The 27,753-nt window shown below is 33.9% G+C and overlaps 1 protein-coding gene across 2 annotated transcripts; it reads right to left on the bottom strand.

Annotated features, from left to right (window-relative positions):
- LOC126971194 (GRIP and coiled-coil domain-containing protein 2-like) lies at positions 1-26,147 on the bottom strand. Of its 2 annotated transcripts, none has more exons than XM_050817357.1 (15): positions 25,928-26,147; positions 25,667-25,832; positions 23,431-23,874; positions 20,593-22,221; positions 18,976-19,072; positions 18,656-18,900; positions 18,351-18,541; positions 17,358-17,774; positions 14,707-14,834; positions 13,576-13,741; positions 10,419-10,652; positions 9,051-9,247; positions 8,427-8,580; positions 6,160-6,268; positions 1-1,352 (listed from the first exon to the last, which is right to left on the bottom strand). In XM_050817357.1, the coding sequence occupies exons 1-15, from the start codon at positions 25,946-25,948 to the stop codon at positions 1,291-1,293; spliced, it is 4,260 nt and encodes a 1,419-aa protein (XP_050673314.1). In that variant the 5' UTR covers positions 25,949-26,147; the 3' UTR covers positions 1-1,290. The 2 variants fall into 2 exon arrangements, with proteins under 2 accessions (XP_050673314.1, XP_050673315.1); XM_050817358.1 differs by having other exon boundaries at positions 25,721-25,832.
- Between the last annotated feature and the right edge of the window lie 1,606 nt (positions 26,148-27,753).

Raw genomic sequence — 27,753 nt, 5'->3', positions numbered from 1 at the left:
TATACATATTATAATTTCCATTTTATTTGTTATTTTTGCTGGGATAAAGCTTCCGGGACTTGCATTAGCATCCCTAATCTAAATATAAATTGTAAAGTAAAATAATTAAAGTAATTTTACAACATATATTTTTCAAAATATCTTTTTTCGTTAATAGGGCTGAGAGTATAGATTTATATTTAAAAAAAAATACATGAACCAGTTTCGATGCCGGTTATTCTATTATTGTCTTCTTAAAAAAATATTATTACATAATCAATAGACATTAAGTACTCATCAAAAAATAATTATATCGTAAAATTGTTTCTCAGTATAATTAAAATTTCGCAATAAACAAATGGATGCAATGAATGAATAAAATGCAATTAACAATCATTAGTAATTACAAGATTGCCGGAATGACATTTTAACAATAGCTAATAATTAATTTCTACCCAATAACCGCATTACATCACAGATACATTACTATTTAAAACGTTTACATAATAATCATACTAAAGGTGCGTACACACTGGTGAAACGTAATATGAAATGTATCATTCTATCTTTCATTGCATGTTCGCTGCAACAACATACCACTCTCATACAACACAATCACTACGAACCTCCATCGTTAGAGACGGATTAAGACTACTTGATGCCCTAAGGAATCCATGCCTGTGGGCCCCACAATCCGTATGTCAACTAGAATCGTTTAAACGTTTACCATCTAAAAACATTGGCTTTTTGTAAAGTAAGATGAGATGTAACGTACTTTAGAAGTGGAGTAGGTGCGACAACAATAAAAACCAAAACATAATTTATTTGATTAATATAAATGAAACTGTTGAATTTCTGTTATTTTTGGTGTGGTTTTTGGTGACGTGAGAGTCAGACGTGATGCCCTAAGGACGGATTTTTTTTGTGCTTCTTCCAGTGCCCCCTTAGATGTGATACCCTAGGCAATTGCTTAATTTGATTAAGGGTTAATCCGCCACTGTCCATCGTACATGTTTCCGCCATACAGCCGCGTACGCGCCCTATTGTGCGTTCGGAAAACCGACCACTCACGGGTCGCTCCGCGCGCGGTTTGTAATGCTCGTAGCGTGCGCGTCCAAACTATGAGAAATTGTTACAATGTGATAGATGTTAACTTTCATGATACATTACAGCGATGTGTACGGCGAATTCGTTCATTGCATAATACATTTCACCAATCTGTACGCACCATAAGAAAGCAAGTTTGTGAAGGCGCCCGTTGACTTTGACCCCACAACTGGTTTTGTGAAGTAAAACTTATTAAATAAAAATTTATTTTCCACCTGGCCACGGCAAGTAGCTTCCCCAACCTTTGCTGGGATTTGGATCCAAACCTGTAAATAAAGAACGATTCATCATCATCAACCGGAAGATTTCCACTGCTCTAACTACATCTTTCGGTACGTGGTCTACATTCCAGAACTTTACTGTCTCAACTGTTCTTCGATCTATGTTCCCTGCCCACTGCCACTTTAGTTTCGCAATAATAAAGATATTTACGATTACATTTTATGAATAGACACGGCATAAAACATGGGATGCTACAACTATGAGACACAACTGACACTCCGACATTATACACAGGGTGTTTCTAAAACTACTCATAAAAGTGGGGGCAATTGATTCTGAATGTATTGTCACTGAAAATTTCCAAAATAAAAAAGTATATGTTGCAGATTTTTAATTTATTTACAATAAAAATGCAATGCTGTCCGTTTTTTAATCATAGCTGTCTAGGTATCTATATTCGTCTCAACAGCTGACAGCATGAGAAACGTTGTACAAGTGATATTGACCCTTATTACGTAGTTACTGTACATTGCGTTACAATAAACTTTGATAAAAAAAAATCTGCAACTACAGAACTTTCTCGATAAAGTGTCAATAGCTCAGAGGTTGTCTGGTTACACCCTGTATAGATAATACCTCGGTAACACTGAAAATGTTTAGAAAATGAAAAACGGCTTAATGTAGAAAGTTGGCAATACTTTTATTGTTTTTCGAGGTAATCTCCATTGCTCTCTACACATCGTCGCATTCGATGGAATCACTGAGAATAGCAGTGGGCCCATTCTTCCTCAGGGGTCTCTTCGATGGCATTTTCGTGCGCTTTCATATTCAGGGCTCGTAAAGCGATTACCTCGAATTTTATCTCTAGTTCTTGGGAATAAATAAAAGACGCAGGGCGCCAAGTAAGGACTGTATGGCGGATGACTCATTATCTCGACATCTGCCATAGTCAAAATTCAACAGTCCGTTTTGCGGAGTGCGCTGAAGCATTTTCGTGGTGAAGGAGGATCCTTCTTCGAAGGCGCTGCTGTCGAATTTTTTCCAAGACAACAGGCAAACAGCGATTGACATACCAGTCTGCAGTAACTGTCCTTCCATCTTCTAGCACAACTGTCGTGAAATGACTTTTCCGTCCAAAGAATGAGGCAATCATCTTCTTTCTTTGACTACTTCCTTTCTTTACCTTAAATGGCCGATCCTCCAAAGGAAACACCCACTGAGCTGTTTGTCTTTTGGTTTCGGGTTCGTAGCAATATATCGAGCTTTCACCTGTGACGATGTCAAATACAGCATTTGAGTCACCGCCGTTGAATTTATCTAACATTTGGCGACACCAGTCCATGCGAAGGTGTTTCTAGTCGTCGGTTAAAGTATGGGGAATCCATCTGGTGCAAAGCTTCCTGACGCCTAAATGTTCGTGTAATATTTTTTGAAGTTGACTCATACCAATGCCTAGTCTTGCCCGTATCTGCTGATAGGTCACTCTCTTATCTTCCTCTATCATGCGTTGCACAGCACTGATGTTATCTTCAGTAGTCGCTGTTAAAGGACGTCCCTCACGCGGATCATCATTGAGATTGCCATTGCCATCGTCCACGCTTAAACTCGTTAAACCAATTGTAAATATTGGCACGAAATGGGGCTTCATTAAGAAGATGCTAATCGCAGCCTATCATAGCTTTGTTGTTGAGTAAGCCCACAAGTCATAATAAATCATTGACCGAAAATTTTCTCGCATTAGGTTCATTTTCACGTGTAACAAGAGTTTTAGATTTGCCGCCAATTCACAACAACAAATGAATGCAATATACTACATTAGGTTACCAAAGAGTTCTAAAATTGAAATTCAAAAAAAAGTTTTCATTAGCAATGTTTGTAACTGGCCAGTTCTAAACATTTTCAGTGTTACCCACGTATACAGGATGTAACCAGACCATCTCCGAATACGTAAGTGTACCTTAGAGCTCCCTATAACTGAATCGTAAGTATTGGTATTTTATCGAGTTCTGTAGTAAAAAGAAAGTTCTTTTTAAGACTTTTTAGCCAGCACTTTAATCTAAAGTACAGTACCTACGTAATAAGGTTCAATGTTACTTGTTTCTAATGCTGTCAGCTGTTGCGACGAAACACATTTCTGCTTTTTATATACATAATTATGGAGACTATTAATACAGATAATTAGGTAGCTATTATTAAAAATCAGCCTGCATTGCATTTTTATTTAAAAAAAATTTAAAATAATCTGCATCAAGCTTTTTTAATTCGAAAATTTTCATTGCCAATATATTCAGAATCATTGTCTAATTGTAGTAATTGTTACATAAACTGCATCTATTAATTTTCTTAAATATTCCTTCTGGATGGGCGTGAAAATTTTCAATAATATCTTAAAGCAGCATATAGCACAAATATATCGCGCACCATACATTATTATGGACACGTACTCACTGTACGATATATTATTGGCTTACTATCTATATCTTTATATATATATATATATATATATATAGATATATATATATATTTGTATATATATATACAATTCATTTATATATATATATAAATGAATTGCTGTTCGTTAGTCTCGCTATAACTCGAGAACGGTTTCGCTAATTTTGGTCTTGAATTATTTGTGGCAGTCCAGGGAAGGTTTAAAAGGAAAATTTGAATAAATAGGAAAATGCTGCTAAATTAAATAAAAACAATAAATTTGTTTTTCCTTTGATGTGTCCACACATAATTTCTATGAGAGAATTTATTTACGCACGGTTTGACAGTTCTGCTGTGAAACAATTTCATTACGACAGCAGGGTGAATTTTTTACGAAGTAATTTTTGATGTAATGATATATTATTGACAAATTCATATAAAAACATTATTTTATTTATTATATACCTACAGAACAACGTCTGTCGGGTCAGCTAGTATATATATATATATATATATATATATAAATGAATTGCTGTTCGTTAGTCTCGCTATAACTCGAGAACGGCTGGACCGATTTGGCTAATTTTGGTCTTGAATTATTTGTGGCAGTCCAGGGAAGGTTTAAAAGGTGAATTATGAAGATGCTCGGAATTAAATATAAACAACAATCTTGTTTTTATTTGATGTGTCCCCCGTCTCTCAGAAATCAAATTGTAAGAATAGTTTAAAATGAATAACTAATTAGATTTTGTATACCTTTCCAACTTTCACAGCAGGTAACATATAAAATTAATTTTAGCTCGATTAAAATTTGAAATCAAAATTTTTATGAACGATAAATCTTAAGTTTTGTTAAGAAATAAAGATTTTCACAAGTACTGACGAAGTCGCGGGTATCGGCTAGTACGCAATAAAATTGAGTGTGTACTGAGTTCATGCTGTGCTATATCACGCGCAGCCCTGTTCCTCTTTCTTCCATCTTCAAAAAGTTTCAAATCACAACGTTCTCCTCTCAACTTTATATCATTTAATTCATGGTGTGTTCTTTTTTCTTCTTTCGTAACATTTTTGTTTTCTTTTTGTATTCTGCGTCTTGGCAATCTGTCTTTCAACAATGATCCATTAAGCTGTCTGAAAATGATTGTATTTTGGCGTTGTGTTTAGAAGAGGGTTTTCCGGTGAGAAGTCTCTCAATTCTTGTCCACAAATCTTGCTGCTAGTCCCTGAATACAGTGGCGCTTCAGCCTGGTGAATTTAATGCTGCCAGGACCCTGAAGTTGAAAAGCAAGTTTGTTTCTATGACTGTTAAGTCTAAACTGGTAGCTCTTACTGTTCTTTTCTATTTCTTGCTTAATGGTTTCCAGTTTTGTGTCTGCGTACATCAGTTTGTTGTTAACATGCCAAGGAATATTAAGCATGTTTCTGATAGTTTTGCTTTGGAACCTCTCCAGTATTTCAATGTTACTTGTGTTTGCCGATCCCCAGAGCTGAATTTCATATGTCCAAATAGGTTTTAGAATGGCTTTGTAACATGAATGAGAAGATAGCGTCAAATTCCACATTATCATCATCGCTCGATGAGTTTTCAAGACTATCCAGTATTGTGTCGATTGTGTGCACATTCTTCAAAGATCGCGGTCAACTGGGCTTGCCATATACTATAAAGAGTTGAGTAATGTGAATGCCAAGCAGCATAGTATAGCGTTAGGTCCTTATTTGATATACTATATATTACAACTAGCTGACCCTACAGACGTTGTTCTGTACATAGTAATAAACAAAATATTGTTTTCTATGAGTTTGTCAATAATTTTTCATAACGTCAAGTTTTTTCTTAACGTATGCTCCTTGTTGTTGTAATGAAATTGTTTCACAGCAGAACTGTCAAACCGTGCGTCAATAAATTCTCTCACAGAAAATATGTCCGTACAAAACAAATATTGAAAATAAAAATAGTTATGGGTCCCAAATCGAAATAAAAACTATCCTATCTCTCAAGTTGGACCAAACTGCACTCCATAAAGTAATCCCCATTTAAATCCGTTCATTCGTTTAGGAGTCCATCGCGGACAAACAACGTGTCATGTAATCGATGCATGGTGGAGGCATAAATGTTGGATATCTCCATCTACATTTTTCTCTGTAGAAAATAGAAATGATATGTACATTTTTGCTATGAAAAAGGAGGACAAACGAGCGTACGGGTCACCTGGTGTTAAGTGATCACCGCCGCCCTCATTCTCTTGCAACACCAGAGGAATCACAGGAGCGTTGCCGGCCTTAAATGTACATAAATCATTCCTGATCGCGAGAATTAGGGACTCTTGCGGCCATACAATTACTTGTACTTCAGATCGCGCTATTAACCTACATTTTTATTCACTTATAAGTACCTGTAACCTGCTAAATAACAGTACGTACCTTTTGCAAGTGAGTTAATTTTCTGCGTCTCTTCAGAGGATAGAGAGAGAATTTTCTGCAAAACTGGAACTAGGCGACTTCTCTCATCACCCGGCGGTAACGTCAAGAACTGCGAAACATTTAATAAGAATTACTTTTTATATCACGGATTATAATATCGATCACCCTTATTTCGTTCGGAATAATAATACATTTCTGTACGATTTTTTTGTATATGAAAATAAGGGACGAGACGAGCAGGACGTTCAGCTGATGGTAATTGATACGCCCTGCCCATTACAATGCAGTGCCGCTCAGGAAACCCCAAAAAATCTGAACGGCACTACAACGGCGCTCGTCACCTTGAGACATAAGATGTTAAGTCTCATTTGCCCAGTAATTTCACTAGCTACGGCGCCCTTCAGACCGAATCACAGTAATGCTTACACATTACTGCTTCACGGCAGAAATAGGCGCCGTATAATATAATAATACATTTCTGTACGTGTTCTACAACTATTGGACCGTGTTCAAGTTATTTAAATAGTTTGTTGTTTTTGTATGTGATATCACACACTTCGGGATCGAGTCCTGCATGGACGACGCATCGACCAAAATTTCATCGTGTCTTAGTCAACTCTAAAAAATTTAGATTTGCAAGAACGACATTTCAAGAGAGAGGCTCCTTTGCACAGGATGCCGGCTAGATTATGGGTAACACAACGGCGCTTATTTCTGCCGTGAAGCAGTAATGTGTAAGCATTATTGTGTTTCGGTGTGAAGGGCGCCGTACCTAGTGAAATTACTGAGCAAATGAGACTTAACATCTTGTCTCAAGGTGGCGAGCGAAATTGTGGTGTCGCTCCGAATTTTTAACCGACTTCAAAAAGGAGGAGGTTATCAATTCGATCGGTATTTTTTTTATGTATGTACACCGATTCCTCTGAGATTTATGATCCGATTTACGTAATTCTTCTTTTGTTCAATTCGTAATAGATGCCAATTAGCCCTATAAATTTATATAGTTTGGCCCAGTAGTTTTCATTTTATGAGCGTTTTTATGAAAAAAATTGTCTATCTGGATGACATAATAAAATCTATCAATAGGTATCTAGCACATACAAAGAATAGTATTTTATTAATATTAAAGGTAAAGTTTTGCATAAGAGGTGTATTAAATTAAAGTTTTAGTTATTTAATACTTTTCAGTTTTCGAAGTCGGTTTTTTTAAACGTAGTTTTTTTTTATTGCGTTTCCCAAGAATACTGAGCGGCACTCCATTGTAATGGGCAGGGCGTATCAATTACCATCAGCTGAACTACCTGCTTTTCTCATTCCTTATTGTCATAAAAATAATCGCTAAAAACAACGTCAATACAATGACAATTCTGAAGCTTTCCGAATGTCAAGCAGCCTTGGAAATAAACGCGGGAAACGTTATACGTCTGAACGAACCAATCATAAGCAGAATGTCTATTTGTAAAAATGTTTCATATTCTTGGTTTATTCTCTGGTATAACTTTGTACCAGGTGAATTTCAAATACAATTATTTTATTTTGTCTCAAAAGAAAACGTATTACACAAAAAACCATGGACAAGTTACTACATACTCATAATACCTACTACATAACATTATACATCACAACCATTAGGTACAAACATTAAGAAGAAGTCTACATACACAAATAAAATTTTATGAACGATGCGGGACTCGAACCCACGACCTCTGACGTTCCGTGCCAGTGCTCAGCCAACTGAGCTAACCGTTCGAGTGACGTATCGTCATAAAATCTTGTATGCTTTGTTCAACTCTCAGGCTGTAGCTTCATCTACAGGATATACTTTACAGTTGATAACCTGCTCAACCCCAATATTTGCATATTAGGAAATTTACTTGAGATGTCGCTCTTGTAAAATATGTTATGTTTTTAAAGTAATAACACTCACTTCTAGGATTAATACACAAATAAAATTTGAAGACAAAATTATATGGACGATGCGGGGCTCGAACCCACGACCTCTGGCGATCCGTTCCAGTGCTCTTCCAACTGAGCTAACCGTTCGAGTGACGTATCGTCATAAAATCTTGTACGCTTCGTTCAACTCTCAGGTTGTAGCTTCATCTACAGGATCTACTTTACAGTTGATAACCTGCTTAACCCCAATATTTGCATATTAGGAAATTGACTTGAGATGTCGCTCTTGTAAATCTAAACAATTAAGGAAGTCTACACATACTTTAGGACTATATTAAGGTCTTTTTGTAAGGCCGTTTGAGAGTACAAACCTTGAGAGTTACGTTTTTCATGTACTCAGTGTTGTGTGCGGTCTGCGATGAACCCCGCACCCTCCGCAACTCTGCCTTGAGTAGCTCGCTCAACTGAGCCATCCGTGCGCACTCCCGCTCAGACTCTGACAGCAGGACGGTCACGTGCTTCACACTGAAAGAAAGAAAGAAAAATCATTTATTCACTTAGGTTATGGAGGGTAGATATAAAGAGTGTCCGTCAAAATGCATTAATTTAGGGTGGCGCCACAGTAGCATCAGGGTAAGTCTTAAAAGAAGCGCCAAATATACATATATTTACCAGTGGGATGCTCCTTTGCACAGGATGCCGGCTAGATTATGGGTACCAATGGCGCCTATTTCTGCCGTGAGGCAGTAATGTGTAAACATTACTGTGTCTTGGTCTGAAGGGCGCCGTAGCTAGTGAAATTACTGGGCAAATGAGACTTAACATCTTATGTCACAAGGTGACGAGCACAATTATAGTGCCGCTCAGAATTTTTGGGTTTTTTTCAGAATCCTGAGCGGCACTGCATTGTAATGGGTAGGGCGTATCAATTACCAACAGCTGAACATCCTGCTCGTCTCGTCCCTTATTTTCATTCGTTTAAAAGTCATTCTTACCGTTGCTGCTGTGCTAGTAGTTTCCGCTTTAACTCCGCGATCTCCTGGTCGGAAGTGAGAGCGAGAGAGGAGGTGTCGAGCGAGTCGTCTTCGGGTACTCCCTCTTCCAGGAGCCTCTCCAGAGGAACAGGCGACCGGCGACTGGCACCGGATAAGAAGGACTTAGACAGCGGCGGTGACGGGGCTGACTCCGAGCCCTTGAGTTACAAAATTGAATTAGTAAACACTACAATTCGCTTGCCTCAATTATGTCTGTTATCAATTACCAGCTAACCCGACAGATTTTGGTCTGTTCATTATAAAAAAAAGTGTGTGTGTACTTATTTATGTATGCAGGCAAGAAGTTATACTTCTTTGGCCTAACAAAGCAAAAATTCTTAAAATTATTTATTATCGTGCTATTCTACGTTTGTAGAAAGAACAATATTGTAAAAATCTTGCAACGATGGCTTTTACAATTAATTATTAAACAACGAATACGGCTGTATTGAACCCATTGCCTATCCTAATAATGGACGAAGAAACCAATAAAAATATTTACGAATGTCGCAAACGTCAGTTTTTGAGCTCGGTATCTATGTCAGTTCATTGTCTAATCTTTTTAACCGCATATTAACTTAAGCCGTCTATTCCTGGAGATTTCCCCCCTTTCATTTAAAGTACTACTGTAGCCACGTCATCAGCAGTAAGATTTACATTGTCAGTTACATCGGTCTTTGTTAAATTAGGCATACATGTAGCACGTGCTGGTAACGGATTGACCCTGAAGTGGTGTGAAAATAAGTCTGCTTTTTTTTTCTCTCGCTGCCGCCTTCCACGGTCACCGGTACACTCGTTTTATAATTTAAGGAGTTCGTTTATGATATACAGCTCACGTACAGACGTCTTATCTGTAGTCTTCGGAACGGTAAGAGAAAAGTACGTCAACCTGTGATAGGGTGTTGCTTGTGGTGTTAATAAATCATTGTATTTGATGGATGCAATAACTAATTATGACAGTAATCACGACCATCATGTTCTCGAAGCATCCTTACACAAACAATGAATTCAGGCTCTAAAGGTTGATGCATCCAATATACGATAATTTATATTTATACAGTTTATTCTTTATTACTATTTAAACATGATTCATATATTGGATGCAGAACCTTACAAACTAGTTTACTATTACAGCCATTGTAAAATACTCTATTTGATTGAAAAGAGTGGCCGTTGAGTTTATTTCTTTCCTCTCACGAGCTCTCCTTTTTCCGAACGAATGGTAGATTCAGTATTTTAAAAGAAATATTTATAGTGACGATTCAAAAGCGATTAGCCTAATTGAATAAAGTTTATTTCACTTCGAAATGAAATTTGAATATTCCTTACCTCTGCATCCTCCCTCGGGATCATAGACACATTGATTTCCAAGTCACCGTCACTGGCGTCATCTTTCGGTATCACGGGCAACATGTATTTGTCTCGAATCAGCTCCTGTACGGAAACGTTCGCTGCACTCTCTTGTAACACAGCGATCCGTTTGTGAAGTGCCTCTGTTTCCTTCTGAAGTTTCATCTCTAAATCGTTAATTTGTGACTTGTAGCATTGTGTTAGCGTGGAAACCTGAAAACATATATGAAGAACTCTTTTCATTAAGATGGATTTTTTTATGACAATAAGAGACGAGACGAGCAGGACGTTCTAATGGTAATTGATACGCCCTGCCCATTACAATGCAGTGCCGCTCAAGATTCTTGAAAACCCATTAATTCTGAGCCGCACTACAACTGCCCTCGTGACCTTGAGACATAAGATGTTAAGTCTCATTTGCCCAGTAATTTCACTAGCTAGACGCCCTTCAGACCGGAACACAGTAATGTTTACACAATACTGCTACATCGCAGAAATAGGCGCCGTTGTGGTACCCATAATCTAGCCGGCTTCCTGTGCAAATGAGCCTCCCACTGGTGAGTGAGGTAGAGTATCGCTTTACATAGAGACGATCAGGGATTTTATTAAATATTATCATGTTCATAAGTGCCTTTTACTGAATGCCGTTTGGATCGCTTAAAAAGAATGAACGAAATAAATTTGTCTGTGGTTCACGGTGCAGGACAGAGATGACGCTCTACAGTCGTTGCATAAGTTAGTCTCTCTTACTCGAACCACATGCGTTGCGTTTCGAAACCTACAATGATATGATTTTAGCGGTATTTTTGCGTAGAAAATATTAAAAATACATTTTAAAATTGTGTTTTATTGCGTCAAATTATAAACCATTAAGCCCTTTTTTGTAAATTCAAATTCAAATATTTTTATTCAAAATAGGATGTGACATCACTTATTGAAAGTCAAAAAAAATTACCACCCATTCCAAAATGAGAGCCTCAGGCCTGAGAAGAATGGGCGCAACAAACTCAGCGGGCTTTTTTTTTCATCAAAAATATGTTTTACAATTAAAGTAACATTTACAAAGTAACACTGCACAGTTAAACTTATTATTTAATAGCCTGAGGGCTCCATCCTGTGGGATTTAAGAAAGTCATTTATGTTATAGTAACCTTTAACAACCAAACGTTTTTTAACAATTCTTTTGAATAACGTAATACTTTTGTTTTGAACAATATAATAAAAAAAAAATCATTCATTTGTGGCATGTGCCATATTTCGACTTTGATTTTAAATGAGGTGCATTGTCTATATTATGTATAGAACGTCATTGTTATTAAATAATCTTAATATATATAAATTATGTGACACGTTGTTTGTCCGCGATGGACTCCTAAACTAATGAACGGATTTTAATGGGGATTACTTCATGGTGTGCAGTTAAGTCCAACTTGAGAGATAGGATACTTTTTATTTCGATTTGGGACCCATAATTATTTTTATTTCCAATATTTGTTTGGTATGGACATATTTTCTGCGAGAGAATTTATTGACGCACGGTTTGACAGTTCTGCTGTGAAACACTTTCATTATAACAACAAGGAGCATACGTTAAGAATAAACTTGATGTTATGAAAAATTATTGACAAACTCATAGAAAACAATATTTTGTTTATTACTATGTACAGAACAACGTCTGTAGGGTCAGCCACTATTATATATAAACTACGTGTCACGTTGTTTATCTGCGATGGTCTCCTAAACTAGTGAACGGATTTTAATGGGGATTACTTCATGGATTGCAGGTTAGTCCAACTTGGGAGATAGGATGGTTTTTATTTCGATTCGGGAGCCATAATTATTTTTATTTTCAATATTTGTTTTGTATAGACATATTTTCTAAGAGATAATTTAGTGACGCACAGTTTGACAGTTCTGCTGTGAAACAATTTCATTATAACAACAGGGAGCATATTTTACGAAATAATTCTTGATGTTTTGAAATATTATTGGCAAATTCCTATAAAACAGTATCTTTTTTATTATCTACAGAACAACGTCTGTCGGGTCAGCTAGTAGTAATATTAATAAATATAGTTCTTTTAACTAGTGAACGGATTTTAATGGGGATTACTTCATGGATTGCAGGTTAGTCCAACTTGGGAGATAGGATGGTTTTTATTTCGATTCGGGAGCCATAATTATTTTTATTTTCAATATTTGTTTTGTATAGACATATTTTCTAAGAGATAATTTAGTGACGCACAGTTTGACAGTTCTGCTGTGAAACAATTTCATTATAACAACAGGGAGCATATTTTACGAAATAATTCTTGATGTTTTGAAATATTATTGGCAAATTCCTATAAAACAGTATCTTTTTTATTATCTACAGAACAACGTCTGTCGGGTCAGCTAGTAGTAATATTAATAAATATAGTTCTTTTAATTACAAATTAAATGTTTGCTTAGTAGTTTTCGTAAAAATAACGAGTTATGAACGCACCTCCATTGATGTTTGATTTGACAGGAGCACAGAGTACATTTATTTTTTAATTCGTTATTGCGAACAGGCTATAGCCTGTTCCCTTAGGGGCCTTAAGGGCCCTTACTGCCTCGTCTTTATTATTTTCATTTTCGGTATTTATTTTCAGTATTTGGTTTTACAACAAAGTCCAATAAAGTATTCTCATCTTATCTTTCATAATAAATTTTCATTTTCTGTTTGTTTTCACTATTTTTTAAAAGTTATTAACAATACGATTCACTTTCCTCTAAGGTTGTAGCAACTTTTTTCGAACCGCTCACTTTGACACATAAGCTATCCAGTTTGGGTAGAAATATTACCTCATGGTACGAATAATTAATGAGCGAACTAAATCAGTTTGCGATTCAATTGACATAATTTTTGACATTCAATTGACATCATTGCGATTTAATCAGTTGATTTGACGTCAACCTAAATTAGATAGCTCTAATCACGTCGTGGTACGAAATAGCGAAGCAGTTTATTTTAGGTTGTCAATTGAATCGCAATAAGACTTCATGGTAGGCCCCCAGATCGGCTAAGGCAGGCGTATCACATAACATGTAGGCGTATAAAGGCGTGCAAAAGATGGTTCCAGAGTTTAAGAAGCCAATGTATGTGTGTGCGTACTTGTAATTTATGCTGTGTTCTCTCCGACTCCAGTTGTTGCGACAGCCGAGTTAGATCCGCTTGCAGTCGGTTCGTTCGTTGTTGCGCTCGGCTCGCTTCGGCACTCGCTTCGGCGGCACGTTTTCGGGTCGCTTCCAACTCTGCGGTTTGCTCCGTGTATTTCTCTCTATAAATTCGAAATGTATATTTTGAATCTGTGAAATCTATATATATAATGAGAATGGTCTTTGTTTGAGGCTCAATCACGCCTATACCACTGATCGTATCGACATGAAACTACCACCATTCGATGCGAAATTTATCCTAGGTGGTTTTTGGCTTCTTAATTTTTTTATTGTTTTTGTAATAAGATGAATAAAATTGAATTAATTTTAAAGTTTAATAAGTATTAGTGTGTTCCATACTGGGTGGGTTGGGCTACTAAGTCATGATGTCATTTAAAGAGTGACAGTAAGGCTGCCATTTTTTGTCAGTCCGTTAATATGAATCATGTGACCAGTTTTGTGTTCTTAATTCAATTTCGACATGATTGTGGTTTGGAATTTTTTTTTCTGGAATTACGTCCAATTCGCCCAGCGAAGCGTGGGGGAACGACTAGTTAATTATAAACAGAACGGTGCCTTGTCAAATTAACGTCTGCGTTACATAAACAGGCAATTGTCAATTTGAAATGGGGCTTTTGATTGGTAATAGGTGATGTTCTTGTTATGTCCTTACATGTTCTTTCTCGCAAGCTTTGTTTGTCGATACCCTAGTATATTACATGTCCCTCGTGGAAACGCAGCCTTAAAACCGCACCGTCGAGGAACGCCACACATCAAGGTGGTGAAAATGACATTAGAGTTTGTGACGTGTATTATAACGATGGAATTAAGCGGCAGGAATTTTCTTTACAACAAATAGCTGTAATTTATTGAAATTTGATATGGAAGTAGGACATTTACTGTCTTATTATTGATAAACGCGATGTAAAGTAACTACAAGTTTAAAATAACTTCCCCCTGCCATGTAATTCTGTAGGGACAAAGGTAACATAAAGAAAAAAGTGGTAAATTTGGAGTAACTTCATTTCGCTTTGATTAATGACACATATAAAGATATTGTAGAAATAATATCATAATAAATACTTACTGCACAGAGTTGAATTTTTGACTCAGGCTTTCAATCTGCACTTTGAGGGCAGCTGATTCTTCCTTCAATTGTTCTTCTTGACTGTGGTCGAATGTTTGATTTTGTCTCAAGACAGCCTGGGCCCTCACCTATTAAGGAAATATTATATTTCACATAATATTATAAATCTAGGGGTTCTAGCGGCTGCGACTGCGCTGCCTTGCGCGAACTCTGTTTAAATTATTTGAAAAAAAAAGAAAAAAGTACAGATAACGCGCAAGTTGAATGCAGAGTTCAGGAATACGATAGTGATGTGACCATAATTATAAGTGATGACTTTAATCATGATGGTGTCGATAAACTTAATTAAACAATTCTTTAACTTTGCCATTTCACACTAAAGATGAAAAAAAATTGTATTAATTTTTTCATCATTTCAACCTTGTGTTCTACTTTACTTCAACACACATGTCTAAAACATTTTTCGTCATTTCTCGTGCTTAGCGATGTATAAAAAATCGTTTTTTTAACGGAACCTGATAGACTCGGATCAGTCATTATTAAAATTAAAAAAAAAAATAACACGGGTTCACAACTTTAGTATTAACGCGATGACACGGTAATCGACAACTTTGACACAAGACTACACTGTAGGCGCGCGAGATGAGTGGTGCTGATGAATGTGACGCTCGTCTTCAAAATACTTTTGAAAGCGGCAAATTGAAGAAAACCAGCGGATTACCTATGAGACAATTCGAGGACTATTGGGGATTGGTATGAGCCAAATTAAGAAAATTTTACACGAAGAATTGAAAGTTCGGAAACTTTGTTGTCTTTGGATCCTTCATGAACTGACAGCGAAGCAGAAGCGGTCTCGCGTAGAATGGTGCCCACAGATGCTGTTTATGACATTGAGAAAAAACAGGAATCTTGTGAATGGGTGTTTGAAAATGAGAACAGGCCAACAAAAGTGAGACAGGCGAGAAACGTTGGTAAAAATATGATCGCAATTTTTTTCTCAGCTACGGGTCCCATCTGCAGAATTCCACTTGATGATCAAAAGAGTGTTAATGCCGAGTGGTATTCTACCAGGGTGATAAAAAAAGTTCACGAAAGATGACCAAAAAGCCGCGTTGTAGCAGACATCATGACAACGCTTCTTCACACACGGCCAACAAAACTAAGTCATTTTTAGCTTAAGAAAAAGTACAACTCGTCACCCATCCTGCACATAGCCCCGACCAGTGATTTCTGTATTTTCCTCAAAAATCAAAGATTTGATGAGATTTTTCACTTTTACCAATTCCGAAGAGGCAGTGATTGCTTCCAATCAGTACGTAGAAAACATGCCTTCAGATCTGTGGTGCTCCTGTTTTAAAAAAGGTTCGATCGCATGAAAAAATGTTTAAAATGTAAAGGAGAGTATTTTGAAAAGCAATAAACATAATATTTTGGTTATAATATGTTGTTTTTTTAAGTTACGCAAAACTTTTAGTGTGACCTACGTATTATGACTGCATTCACCTCACGCAATATCTGTAGATGACTATGGTTTGTAATGTGGCTTTAGTATATAGCTGTTTCATTGCGACCAATGTGATATATATTATAGCCACTGTTAACTATAGCTCACTGCGAAGACTGATTTTTTTCATGAATCTTATATCTTTTGCAGTGAGCTGACGTATCTCAAGTGGTTGAAGAATTGGACTTCCCAAAGAGATGCCACGTTTACGCATTAAAGGACCACATTCAGAGAGAATGTGTAACGGGGATTCGTCTACAGAATCTACACGCTCTGCAATCTCTGAGACCTAAGATTGAGAGGTTTTTGTTTAATCTTCAGTGTCCCGTTAGCGTCATGGTTAGAATGCGTAAGTTTCCTCTACTTAGCCGTAGTGCCTCGTGCGCAGCCTTCTTGATGAATTAGGGTTTTGGCAATATATTAAACTATTTCAGGAATGTTTGTCAGGATATAAAAATAAAAGTTATTCAAAATAGATCGCAGGGCCATCCCTTTTTCGGATTACCTTAATCACACCCACAAAATTACTTAAAGATTCGTGGAGTCGTTTAGGAATAGTTCTGTGACATACATACGGACGAATATGTTGTTAGCAAATGGAACATGGTCTTCTCAATTAGCTCCCGTCTCCCGGGGAAATTAGTTTTATCATATTTTATATTATAAAATATTCAAGACATTTTTATTTCCTACTTTTTTACTTATATTTAAGTGCCATTTATTAAAATGGAAATATGACACCAAATGGTGCTGCAGAAATTTTATATTTATATATGCTGTATCGCCTAATTGTGCATAAATAAACTATATCTTATGTACAATAAACCAAATATTTACAACTTTACTTTACAAATTATTACATAATTTTTTACTACAATAAAGAATTTTCATTTATTTATTCATCAAAGAATTGCGAGGTAGTTCTAACAGTTCTATTTTGACGTTATCCTAACTAATCTTTGCTGAATCGCTAAAGATGTGAGAGGTCCGGCGATAATAAACTCACACATTGAATGTACAAAAAATGTTAAAAAAAAATTCAATTTGCGAATGTTTGCAAAAAATTATAGAAGTGAGTGAAATAAAAGTAACTAACTACTACTACGGCTACTAAAAGAGTTTTATGAAACAAAAGTTAATAAAATACCTTATAGCTTGTATATTCAGTCTGTAAATCAGCTAATTCCATATTCATCACCCTCATTTTTTCCTCAAGGTCCGCACATTTGTACTCTGCCTTCTTAATTTTATTATTCAATTCAATTTTTTCCTCACCAAATTTCATAATAATCTTTTCTTTCTCACCGAGTAATGTAGTCATTTCTACATCTGCTTCCTCGTTCTTTCGCTTTTCATCTTCAAGATCTAACATTAGTTTTGAAATAATATCCTTTTTTGCATTAATTACACTGTCTTTTTCTTTGCTATCTTGAATAGCATTATGCAGTTCCTCCTTTAACAACCTATTCTGTGTCTCTTCTGTTTTTATTTGCTCTTCTAGTAGCTTGATTTGAGTTTTCATTGTTGTAATTGTGCTCTCTTGAGTGTCAATAGTTGATTCCATCTAGATCATAAAACATATATAATTTAAATAAATTGTTACCATCAATTTGCTATATAAATTCAATATTTCAACTGTAGTGGGAATTATTTTAAATTAATCTAAATGATGCTAATATTATAATCTTAATACTTTAAGTTAATATGTTAAGGTTTTTTCCAACCCCAAGGCCGCGTAGAACGAATGGGTGAGGATTTTGGAATGAGAAAGCGTGCTCGGGATTTATAGAAGCCCGACGCCCAGCTGTAGGTCGCCCTAAGTACAGGTGAAAAGGCCGGGTGAACGCTGACCTGTGCGAGATGAGTCATAAATTGGCACGATATCCCACAGGACCGAATTAAGTGGAGGATACGAGATCCTGTGTCGGAAGCCAAGCTCCACTTTGTGTCGCTGCGCCGCAGGATTAAGTAAGGTTTTTTTCAAAATAAAACTTATATACTTAATTAAGTATGCTGTTCTTGTAACCTAAATTAAGCCCATTTTCCACAAGAGTAAGAAAAATAGTTTTTGGCTTCTAATGTTATGTGAAGTAAAAATTTTTAAATAAATTACTCAATTAAAAAATAACGAATTAAAAACCTGTATAATTTTCTTTTTATTTTCTTCCATTTTAGATGTCAATTCCTTCATTGATCTTTCATAATCTTCCATTTCCAAGCTAAGCACGTTCTTCTTCTTAACATCACGCAAAGCTTTCTCCAGCTGCTCTTTTGTAGATTTATTTGAATTTATTTCTGTCGCCAGCTCCTGATTTTTGGCAGCAAGTTCAGCTATAAATAAAAAAATATTATTGCCTTAATTAATTACCAAATTTATATTATAACCTACAGCATGCTTAAGAAAAATATTTCAATGCATAATGTTTAAATGATGTATTTGATTACCCTGAAGCTTTTCAAGATTATCCGTTACATTTCTAAGTTCATTTTCAAGTTTTTTTATATCTATATCTTTTTCTTTTTCTTTCTTATTAAAGCTGTCCACCTCATCTTTAGCTGATTTTTCTGTTAAGCTGTCATCAAGAAGTTTTTTAAGTTTATTATTTTCTTGCTCTACATTTTGCAACTGAGTAGTTGCTTCAGTTAATTTTTTCTTTAACTTCACAGCAAATAATCGTAGTTTTGAGTACCTGCATCAAATAAATAAAATAAATGTTACATAGTTACTATTGTCAAATAAAAACCTATAAAATTTTAATATGTACTTGTCCTCAAACGTTTCATCCAAATCTCTCATTCGAGAATGTTCCTCCGCTCTAGAAATTGTTGACGTAGACATATCATCATTTGGGAGTTCCATTACTAAAATGGGAAGATATCGTTAAAAACAATATGAAATGACAGTATAGCACATTTTATATAATCTTCTTAGTTACTAATTTATATTAATGTTGGTTAAAAAATAAGTAACTATATTTAAAAATAGATTCATAACAAGAAATCATTAATTTATTAAGGTAAAAAATGAGACACAATATAATATTATGCATATCAAAGACAAATATTTTAAAACAGACGATTTCCGAGAAGTTCTTACTTACGATAATACTATTACCGTGGTAAAAGGTTAAGATGATATGATTTCGATGTGAAGGAAGAGTTCGAACAAATATTAATAAAGTTATATTTGATTGTGTTGATGGACAAGGAAACTAGAATACTTGCAATATGTACTAGTTTATTATAATTCAACTTAAAGGCTCTGGTTAAAAATATAGTGTATGGAGTTAACAGAAATGACCTGTCAGTGTTCGTTAACATTTCTCATAAATATATTAGATATTTCAACCAAAACACAAAAAATATATGTATTAATAGATATTACCAAAAATAGCAGCAACAGCAGTTGTCTCATTAAGATGGTAAAAATTGAATACACATAAAAGTTATTTATTTGACATACTGAACGCAGATTTGGTCGGTAACTATGGGCGTTATGAAGAAGCTCATTGTTGCTCATAGGGCAATGGAGAGAGGGCTATGCTCGGAGTTTCCCTCCGACATCGAATCAGAAATTAGCAGATCCTTCGGAGAACCAAAGTCACCGACAAAGCCCAAATGGTTGCGAAACTTAAGTGGCAGTGGGCAGGGCGCATAGCTCGACGGAGAGATGGCCATTGGGGCAGTAAAGTGCGCGACTGGCGACCACGTACCGGAAGACGTAGTGTTGGTAGGCCCCCCACAAGATGGACCGACGATCTGGTTAAGATCGCCGATAAAGGTTGGATAAGGGCTGCGCAGGACTGATCGCCATGGCGATCTTTAGGGGAGACTTTTGTCCAGCAGTGGATGTGTTCCGGCTACAATGATGAAAGTTATTAAGAAATAAAACAAAATATAATATCCGACTATAAAAATACAGGTATGTTAGTCAAACATAACAGTCTACATTCTATTTTAAACATCGAACATAATTCCCCACTGAAATAGGCTGTTGTCACAATACAAAACTCAAATTATTTCGAACAAACTAGCTATATTTTTGTAGATACAGTAGCAGAATTTAACAAAAACCTGACACTGATCTGTAAAATATACTTGTAATATTATTTTAATTAAACGAATTGGCAATTATTGTAGTTTTTCTTTCAAGACTTCAATTCCCTATTGTTATGCAGGTATTTGTATTATTATGCGCGATGTGTTTGCATGTAATTACAGGAATACGATTTATTACACATTATTTTAAATATAATTTTAAGTATTAACATGTAAAGCCTGTGTTGGTAAACCAATATCAATAAATGAATAAGTAAATACAAAAATAAATATCAAATAAAAAGTATGTTATTAATTGTATAAAGGAAAATTTAAAAAATTACCATTAGAAGTGCTTTGCCTTAACTTTTCCAAATCTTCTCTGAGACTGGCTATTAGTAATTCTTTCTCTCTTAATGTTTTCACTAAATTGTCTCTCTCTTTTACAACTTTTTCATTGTCATCATTGTTTTTATTTTGATTCATTTCAGCAGTTTTGATATTTGTTTCTAGTAATGTCACCTTCTTCAATAATTTTTCATTTTCGTCTTTCACTATACTTCTATCTTTCTCTAAAGTTTCAATGAGATTTTCCATCTCACTTACCGCTTTTTCTAACTTAGATATAGCTTCACCCCTTTCTTTTATGACTTGATTTATTTCTTTCATCTCACTCAAAAGCTCATTGTTTTCTGTTCTGTAACCTTGCAATTTTGACTTAGCGTCTTCATATTCAGATACTATGTTATCATATTCCATTAATTTAGTATGTGATTCTTTTAACTCAGCCAACAGAGAAGCATTCTCTTGTTTATATGCTGTTAGCTTTGTCTCTAATTGTATAATATCAGCTTGTAAAGATTCATTTAAGCAATAAGTATTTTCAGATTCATCTTTTGGTTGTTCTAAAGACATTTTAAGTGTTTCAACTTCCTCCTTCAATATTCCATTTACAATTAGTAACTTTTCATTTTCTTTTTGTAATAAAGAAATTTCATTTTGAAGCTCTTTTACATCATCTTTTTCTTTCGATTCCTTTTTAAGTTCTGAATTTTCCTGGATTAAATTATCTAACTCAAGTTTTAAAGACTCTATCTTGGCTTCACTCTGCTCGGATATGATTCTATTTTTATTTTCTAATTCAAGAATATTTTCTTTACAAAGTAATTTTTCTTTCAATAACATGTCTTTTTCATTTTCTAAACAGTTAATTTGTAACTTCAATTTCGCATCATTTGCCTTTTCTTGGTTTAATCTATCATTTTCATTTTTTAATTGTTGTATAGATGTCTTTAAGTCAAGAATTTCTTTTGATAAATGGTTGATCTCTACAATTTTAATATTTAAATCCTGTTCCAAAGCATGTATTTCTTGGGTTTTTCCAATCAATGTTACATCTCTTAGATTTGCATAAGCACCATTAAGTTCAGAAATGTCACTTGTCAACTTTGATACATGGGATTCTGAATCTGCAAGCTTTGTTTGTAAATTTGCAATATCTCTTTCCAATATGTTACACCGACTGCTTTGAATATCTTTGCTTTCTAACTGAATTTGATGCAATTCATTCTCGAGTGTAGAAATTTTACTTTTTAATGATACATTTTCCTCATTTAATTCTTTCATTTGATTATCAAATATTTTAGAAGCTTTAATAATCTCAGTCTGCCATTTAGGTATAATTTCAGAATAATCCTTAATTGTATTAGTTAGTATAAGCCTTGAATTTTTTAGTTGGTTTATACATGCAGCACATTTCAATATTTTTTCTTTATAAATTCGCAATTTTGCATTCGTTTTCTCTTTTTTAGATTTTTCATTTTCATAAAGGTGTTTAAGTTCATCAATTTTTGTAATATTATCATTATAATTCTGCTCATAATTGATGATTTTTTTTGTTGCTTCTTCTAAATTATTTTCAAGTTCTTTGACTTTACTATACGCCTTATCAATATTGTCTTTGCAAATATTTTCTGAAAGAGTCCAAAAAAAATCCAGTATGTAAGAAGTTAGAAGCCTGAATAAAAAAAAAACAAGTAACTTTATAAAATTAATAATCAATTCATAATTCAAAATATAATGTAAAAATCAAGTCAACTTAAATTTAAACTAACTTCAAAAAAGAGGATGTTATTGTTTAAGTGAGCTGCAATTTGTATGTTTCCTACCACAGAACTCAGTTGTTTATACATTAAGGTTAAAAAGATAAGGGATATCAGAATTGTTGTTGTGGGTGCTGACAAGTTTCAAAATATAAGCTGTTTTAAATAAAGTTAATAATGACTTACGAAAGTTTTAATAATTTAATAGATATATATTACGAACACTTTATAATTAATATTTAATTATTCGCATGCCTGTATTAATGCTACATAATACATATTAGTTATATAATCCCAGATTTAACTAGGAATTTTAACTATGTAAAAATAGCTGCTCGACTTTAATTTTATATAAAAAGTTTAAATTATATTTATACATATTATTATATTCATTAGACATTCAAAGACATTAGTAATTCAAATTTCATAATAATTCTAACATTGGTAGAACTATCCTCTATTAAAAAGAAATACCAGAACACTAAAAATCCATGTGTCAACTTGTGAATGGGTGCAGCTTGGGATGCCAGATCGACTCGTTATAGTTATTAATTCATCGTATTTGTTGGATGCAATTACTAATTATGACAGTAATAACGATCATCACATTCAAGTAGCATCCGTACACAAACAATTAATTCAATATCTTAAGGTTAATGCATCCAATATTCAATACTTTATATTTATACAGTTTATTCTTTATTACTTTTTATGAAATATTTTATATTATTTAAACACAATTCATATATTGGATGCAGCACATTACAAACTAATTTGTTTTGTATATTACAGTCATTGTAAAATACTCTCTACTCACGAGCTCAACTTTTACCAAACATATGGTAAATTCAGAAATTTAAAAGAAATATTTATAGCGACTATTCAAAAGCGCATAGTCTAAGCCTAATCTGAATCAAGTTTATTTTACTTTGTGTTTGAATAAATGGCAAGAAAGTCATAAATAGATGTATTACAATGAAAACCTTTAGGATAAATTAATTTTTAGTAAACATCTGCAGGCTATGTTTCTAATTTTTGCGCCACCAACACTTTTTTAATATAATCCTTAGTAAGAATTACCATTTGGTATTTTCTGTTCCAGCAATTCCAATTGTTCGCGTTGCTTCAGTCCAATATCATTGAACTCAGCTGCTCTCAGTTCAAGCTCTGTCAATTGGTTTATGAGTTGTTCATTCTCTTCAATTAATCTGTTTTTTTGTCTTTTTAATGATATGATTTCATTATCCTGATCTGAGACCTTTTGTGTAGTGGAAACAAATATTTCTTCCCGTTTGTCAGAAGCCTTTTTCAAATTTGAAACTTCTTCTTCCAATTTAATGATTTTTTCTTTAAACACTTTTGTTTTATTTTCAGCTGAGTCCAACTCAGTTATGTATGTCAGTTTTTGTTCTGTAAGTGAATCCACAAGCTCTTGCAATGTTTTAATATTATTTTGAAAGGCAACTTTTTCATTTTCAGCTATTTCTAACTGACTTTTCTGTTTATCAAGCTCATTCTGATAATCTGTAATAAATGTAACATTATTATCACCATATTTTCTTTATATATTAGGAAATAAGATTAAGAAATGTTAGTCATGTTATTTACACAGAAACACTGAGTCAGTAAAGAACATATGTGTTTGAATAATATTACTTAATATTGTTTATAACATAATCCAATTAAATCAAATCAAATCAAAATCAAGTTTATACAAGTAGGTCACGGAAATGACACTTATGAATGTAAAAAAAAAAATCTTTTTGAATCTACCACTACTTCGTAAAGGGTTGAGCTAATGAGAAGAAGTAGCAAGAAACTCAATTAAATAATACAAGACCCACGGAAATCTGGCCCTTGTAAATTGGTCATCCCTTTTAATCTGACAAACCTACCAATTCACAATAATATATAAATCTTGGACAATTTGTGCTTAAGCATGCTGTGACTTATGTACAGCAGAACCTTGTTAAGTCGAACTTAAAAATCTCCGAATCTCGAAAAAATGTTTTGTTCCTTTCCATTCTTATACCAAAACTTCCATTACTCAAAATCACAACCCTCTATTATTTGAAAGAAACAGTGAGTCTCTCCAAGCCACTTTGGTAAATATTTTCCCTCCAGAACTGGAAAAATTCCATTTTTTCTTCTGTATCTTGAACATAGCAATGTTATATTTTACAACTCCATTATTTGACACTTATTTAGTTCAGTTCAATGAAAAATAAGTTACAGACTTTAAAAAAATTTGTTTCTTAGAAAGCAATTAAGGAGTATACAATGAATAGAATTATCATGAATTTTCAACTCATGTTAACACATGTTTGCTTGCGTGGTGTCACATGTTAAATCAAAAATAGTAAAATCAAACACCATTTTATTATTTTTCTTTTTATTTGAACTTTAGCCAAGCAAGTCATTTGTTGTTGAAAAACTTATAAGAATGAGTCTCAACTTATGTTGAATCAAAATCCGCCTAAGTCAAAATTCTCTGTAAGTCGAAAACTTTATTACTGAAAGTTTTGGAGTCTCCCTTAATGTTAGACTTATAATGGTTCTACTGTATTATATAAACAAAATTAAAACATTGAGGATTTTGACTGAATTTCATAATAGACCTTATGTTATTTTGATCAAGCATCAGAGCTGTATTGCAACTCCAATGCTGTAGTGTCAGTCCTCTAGATATCAGTTACAATAAACACTTGAAGTGCTTTGATGACCACTTGACTCCAGAGAGTACACAGGACAGGTTTTGCTTCAGCTGTTAGGAAGAACAATATGCATGTGAGAACTGACACCATATCTAATTAAATTTCAAGACTGATTGCAGGTAGGGTTACAGGATATCTCCAGATTTCTCCTGGGAACTCATGATTTTTGGTCTCTTCTCAGGATTGTGGCTGGATATTGCAAATCTCATGAAATTATTGATTTATAATGTTCCTCATGTGTAAATTCAAAATATATGAATTTAAAGTATAGCTCGAACTGAAGACACAGTTAGTGTTGCATTGTATAAAAATGTTAATATTTTTTTTTTTATATTCTTTAATTATAAAAAATCTCAGGATTTTTCAAATGAAATCAGGCCTTTTTGCCGGGCTTTTAATTTTTTTAAATCTGGTAACCCTAATTGCAGGTACACTTCCAAAAAGAAATATCTTAAACATAGTACATAGAGAGCATATATACACATACAAGATCTTAATATTTTTATTAGTATGCATGTAATTAGTCAGAAAATAAGATATTCCTTTCCAAAAACATCTAGATAACAAGGGATTAGTAGCTAAATTTTTTTGTCTGACACCACCTTGCAAAGCATCTGTCATATTACTGAGAGTCCACTGTAGTAATAATAGCACACCTGACTTAGCTTGCTTGGCTTTTTGGGCTAAAATGAGGAGCCCCTTGCATTTTGATATAAGTTCTTCTCTACTTAGATCATCAAAAGGACTTCTTTTCTCTTCTGGTACATTCTGAAAATTTATTGTTTACTTTATATTTGATACATCATAGTAAAAAAAACTATAACTTAAAATAATAGATAGATTTTCTAAAATATTAATTTTACCTTGGGTTGTGAGTTATCCATTAAAGATTATTTACTTTATAATGCCTTCTTATTCTTTTAGTCACGTAGCATATATGCTAACTATTGCGACTCTTTAAGCAGTATAGTTAACAAATTAAGTAGGCACAATCATGTTTTACTTTCAGTCCGTAATACAAAATATAAACTTATATGCTAGTTAATTTACAAAACACACAAGAAATGATTACAATATTTTGTGACAAGTGAGCAATGAGCATTGGACAAGTGGCAACTTGGCAAGAAATCGATTGTCAATGTCATCTATTTCTAGCTGACATTTGTTGAATCCAGTCATTCATAACAAAAAAAAACAATAGTACACCGTAATGTGCCTTATCGATAGGTGTGAGCATGAGTCGATGTATCAATATTCAAAACTTTAATTATTAATGTTCGCTATTTAAGGTCTGTAAATTAGGTTAGCAGCACAGTAACAAATAAATTATGAGGAGATCATGTATATCTTTAAATATATACAAATCGGACGTAAGTAATATCCAGATTTATTCAAACAAGTATCGGGCCCGATTTAAATGAGAATAAGAATATCTCAAAAATTCAATTTGTGATATCAACAAGATTGGGACTATTCACAATTCCTCATTTTCGGATTTGACTGTAAATTAAATAATTATACCTCAAATAATAATAATAATAAAACATTTATTTCGGATCAGATCTATATCTCTGCTAGTAAAGTTTTACTTGAAAACGAATGTTAGTAGGTTCCTAAATCAAAATTGTTTAATATTGGTGTGAAGCAATGACGTTCTATACATATAGACAATGCACCTCATACAAAATCAAAGTCGAAATATGGCACATGCCACAAATGACACCGTAATGACCTTCGACTGCTATGTCTATACATTTCTGCGTTTACTCCAGTTTTTAAGATATTATTGGTAAATAAGCAGCAATGTAAACACAATTTCAGTTTCAGGTGCGTATATTGAATTAAGAAAGCCGATTTGGACAGTGACATCAGTGTAGTAGGAATTATGCATTATTTAAACCCAGACGAAAAAGAGGGTTGCTATAAGTTTTACTTTCGTCAGTCTGTCCCTATTTTCCTATCAAGATCTGTTCAGTTGAGAGTTTATTACGTTTTTAATTAAAATCACACTCATATTATAAAGGGGAAAGTTTGTATGTTTATTTATTGGCTTGTGTTTTTATTTGTTATTTCTTTACGTTCTAAAGGGATTTAATAAGCTAAGATAGCGTTTAGTGAGAGAAACTAATACTCAAATATAATATTTTTATTTATATATAATAATTAGTTAAACTGGTTGTTGTAAGTTGAATTAAATAAAAATTGTCTTTTAGACTTGAATATCTTTTTGGTATATGCTTACACTAAGAGCTACTCTCTTGTTACCAATTGGCGCCAATTCTCTTTCTTTATCTCGTGTACAGGAAAGCTGAAGAATATTTAGCTTTTACATATTTTGTAAATAAGTATAAAATATCACTAGGTAACGATACCGCCGCGATAACGTGTAAAAAACACTAGTATGTAATTGTTCACGTTCTTGTAAGCTGTTCACATTACACAAAATACAATATTGCTAATCATTGCTCACTAGGCCTTAACAAATTTTAAACAAAAAAACAGGCGACTTCAAAACACTATTCCAAAACAATAGATATAATATGTGCATAATAACTGTAATAAGCGTATGCCGAAAGATTCGTTCTGACAAGAACGTTTTATTTTATATAACGTAATATTAGCTCTGACAAGAACATTTTATTTTGTATAACGTAATATTAGCTCTGATAAGAACCATTTCATAATGCTG

The sequence above is a fragment of the Leptidea sinapis genome, chromosome 23 (assembly GCF_905404315.1).
Source record: "Leptidea sinapis chromosome 23, ilLepSina1.1, whole genome shotgun sequence".
In the NCBI taxonomy this organism is placed as follows: Eukaryota; Metazoa; Arthropoda; class Insecta; order Lepidoptera; family Pieridae; genus Leptidea; species Leptidea sinapis.
The sequence above is the reverse complement of the archived record's forward strand: the minus strand, read 5'-3'. Positions and strand labels throughout refer to the sequence as shown.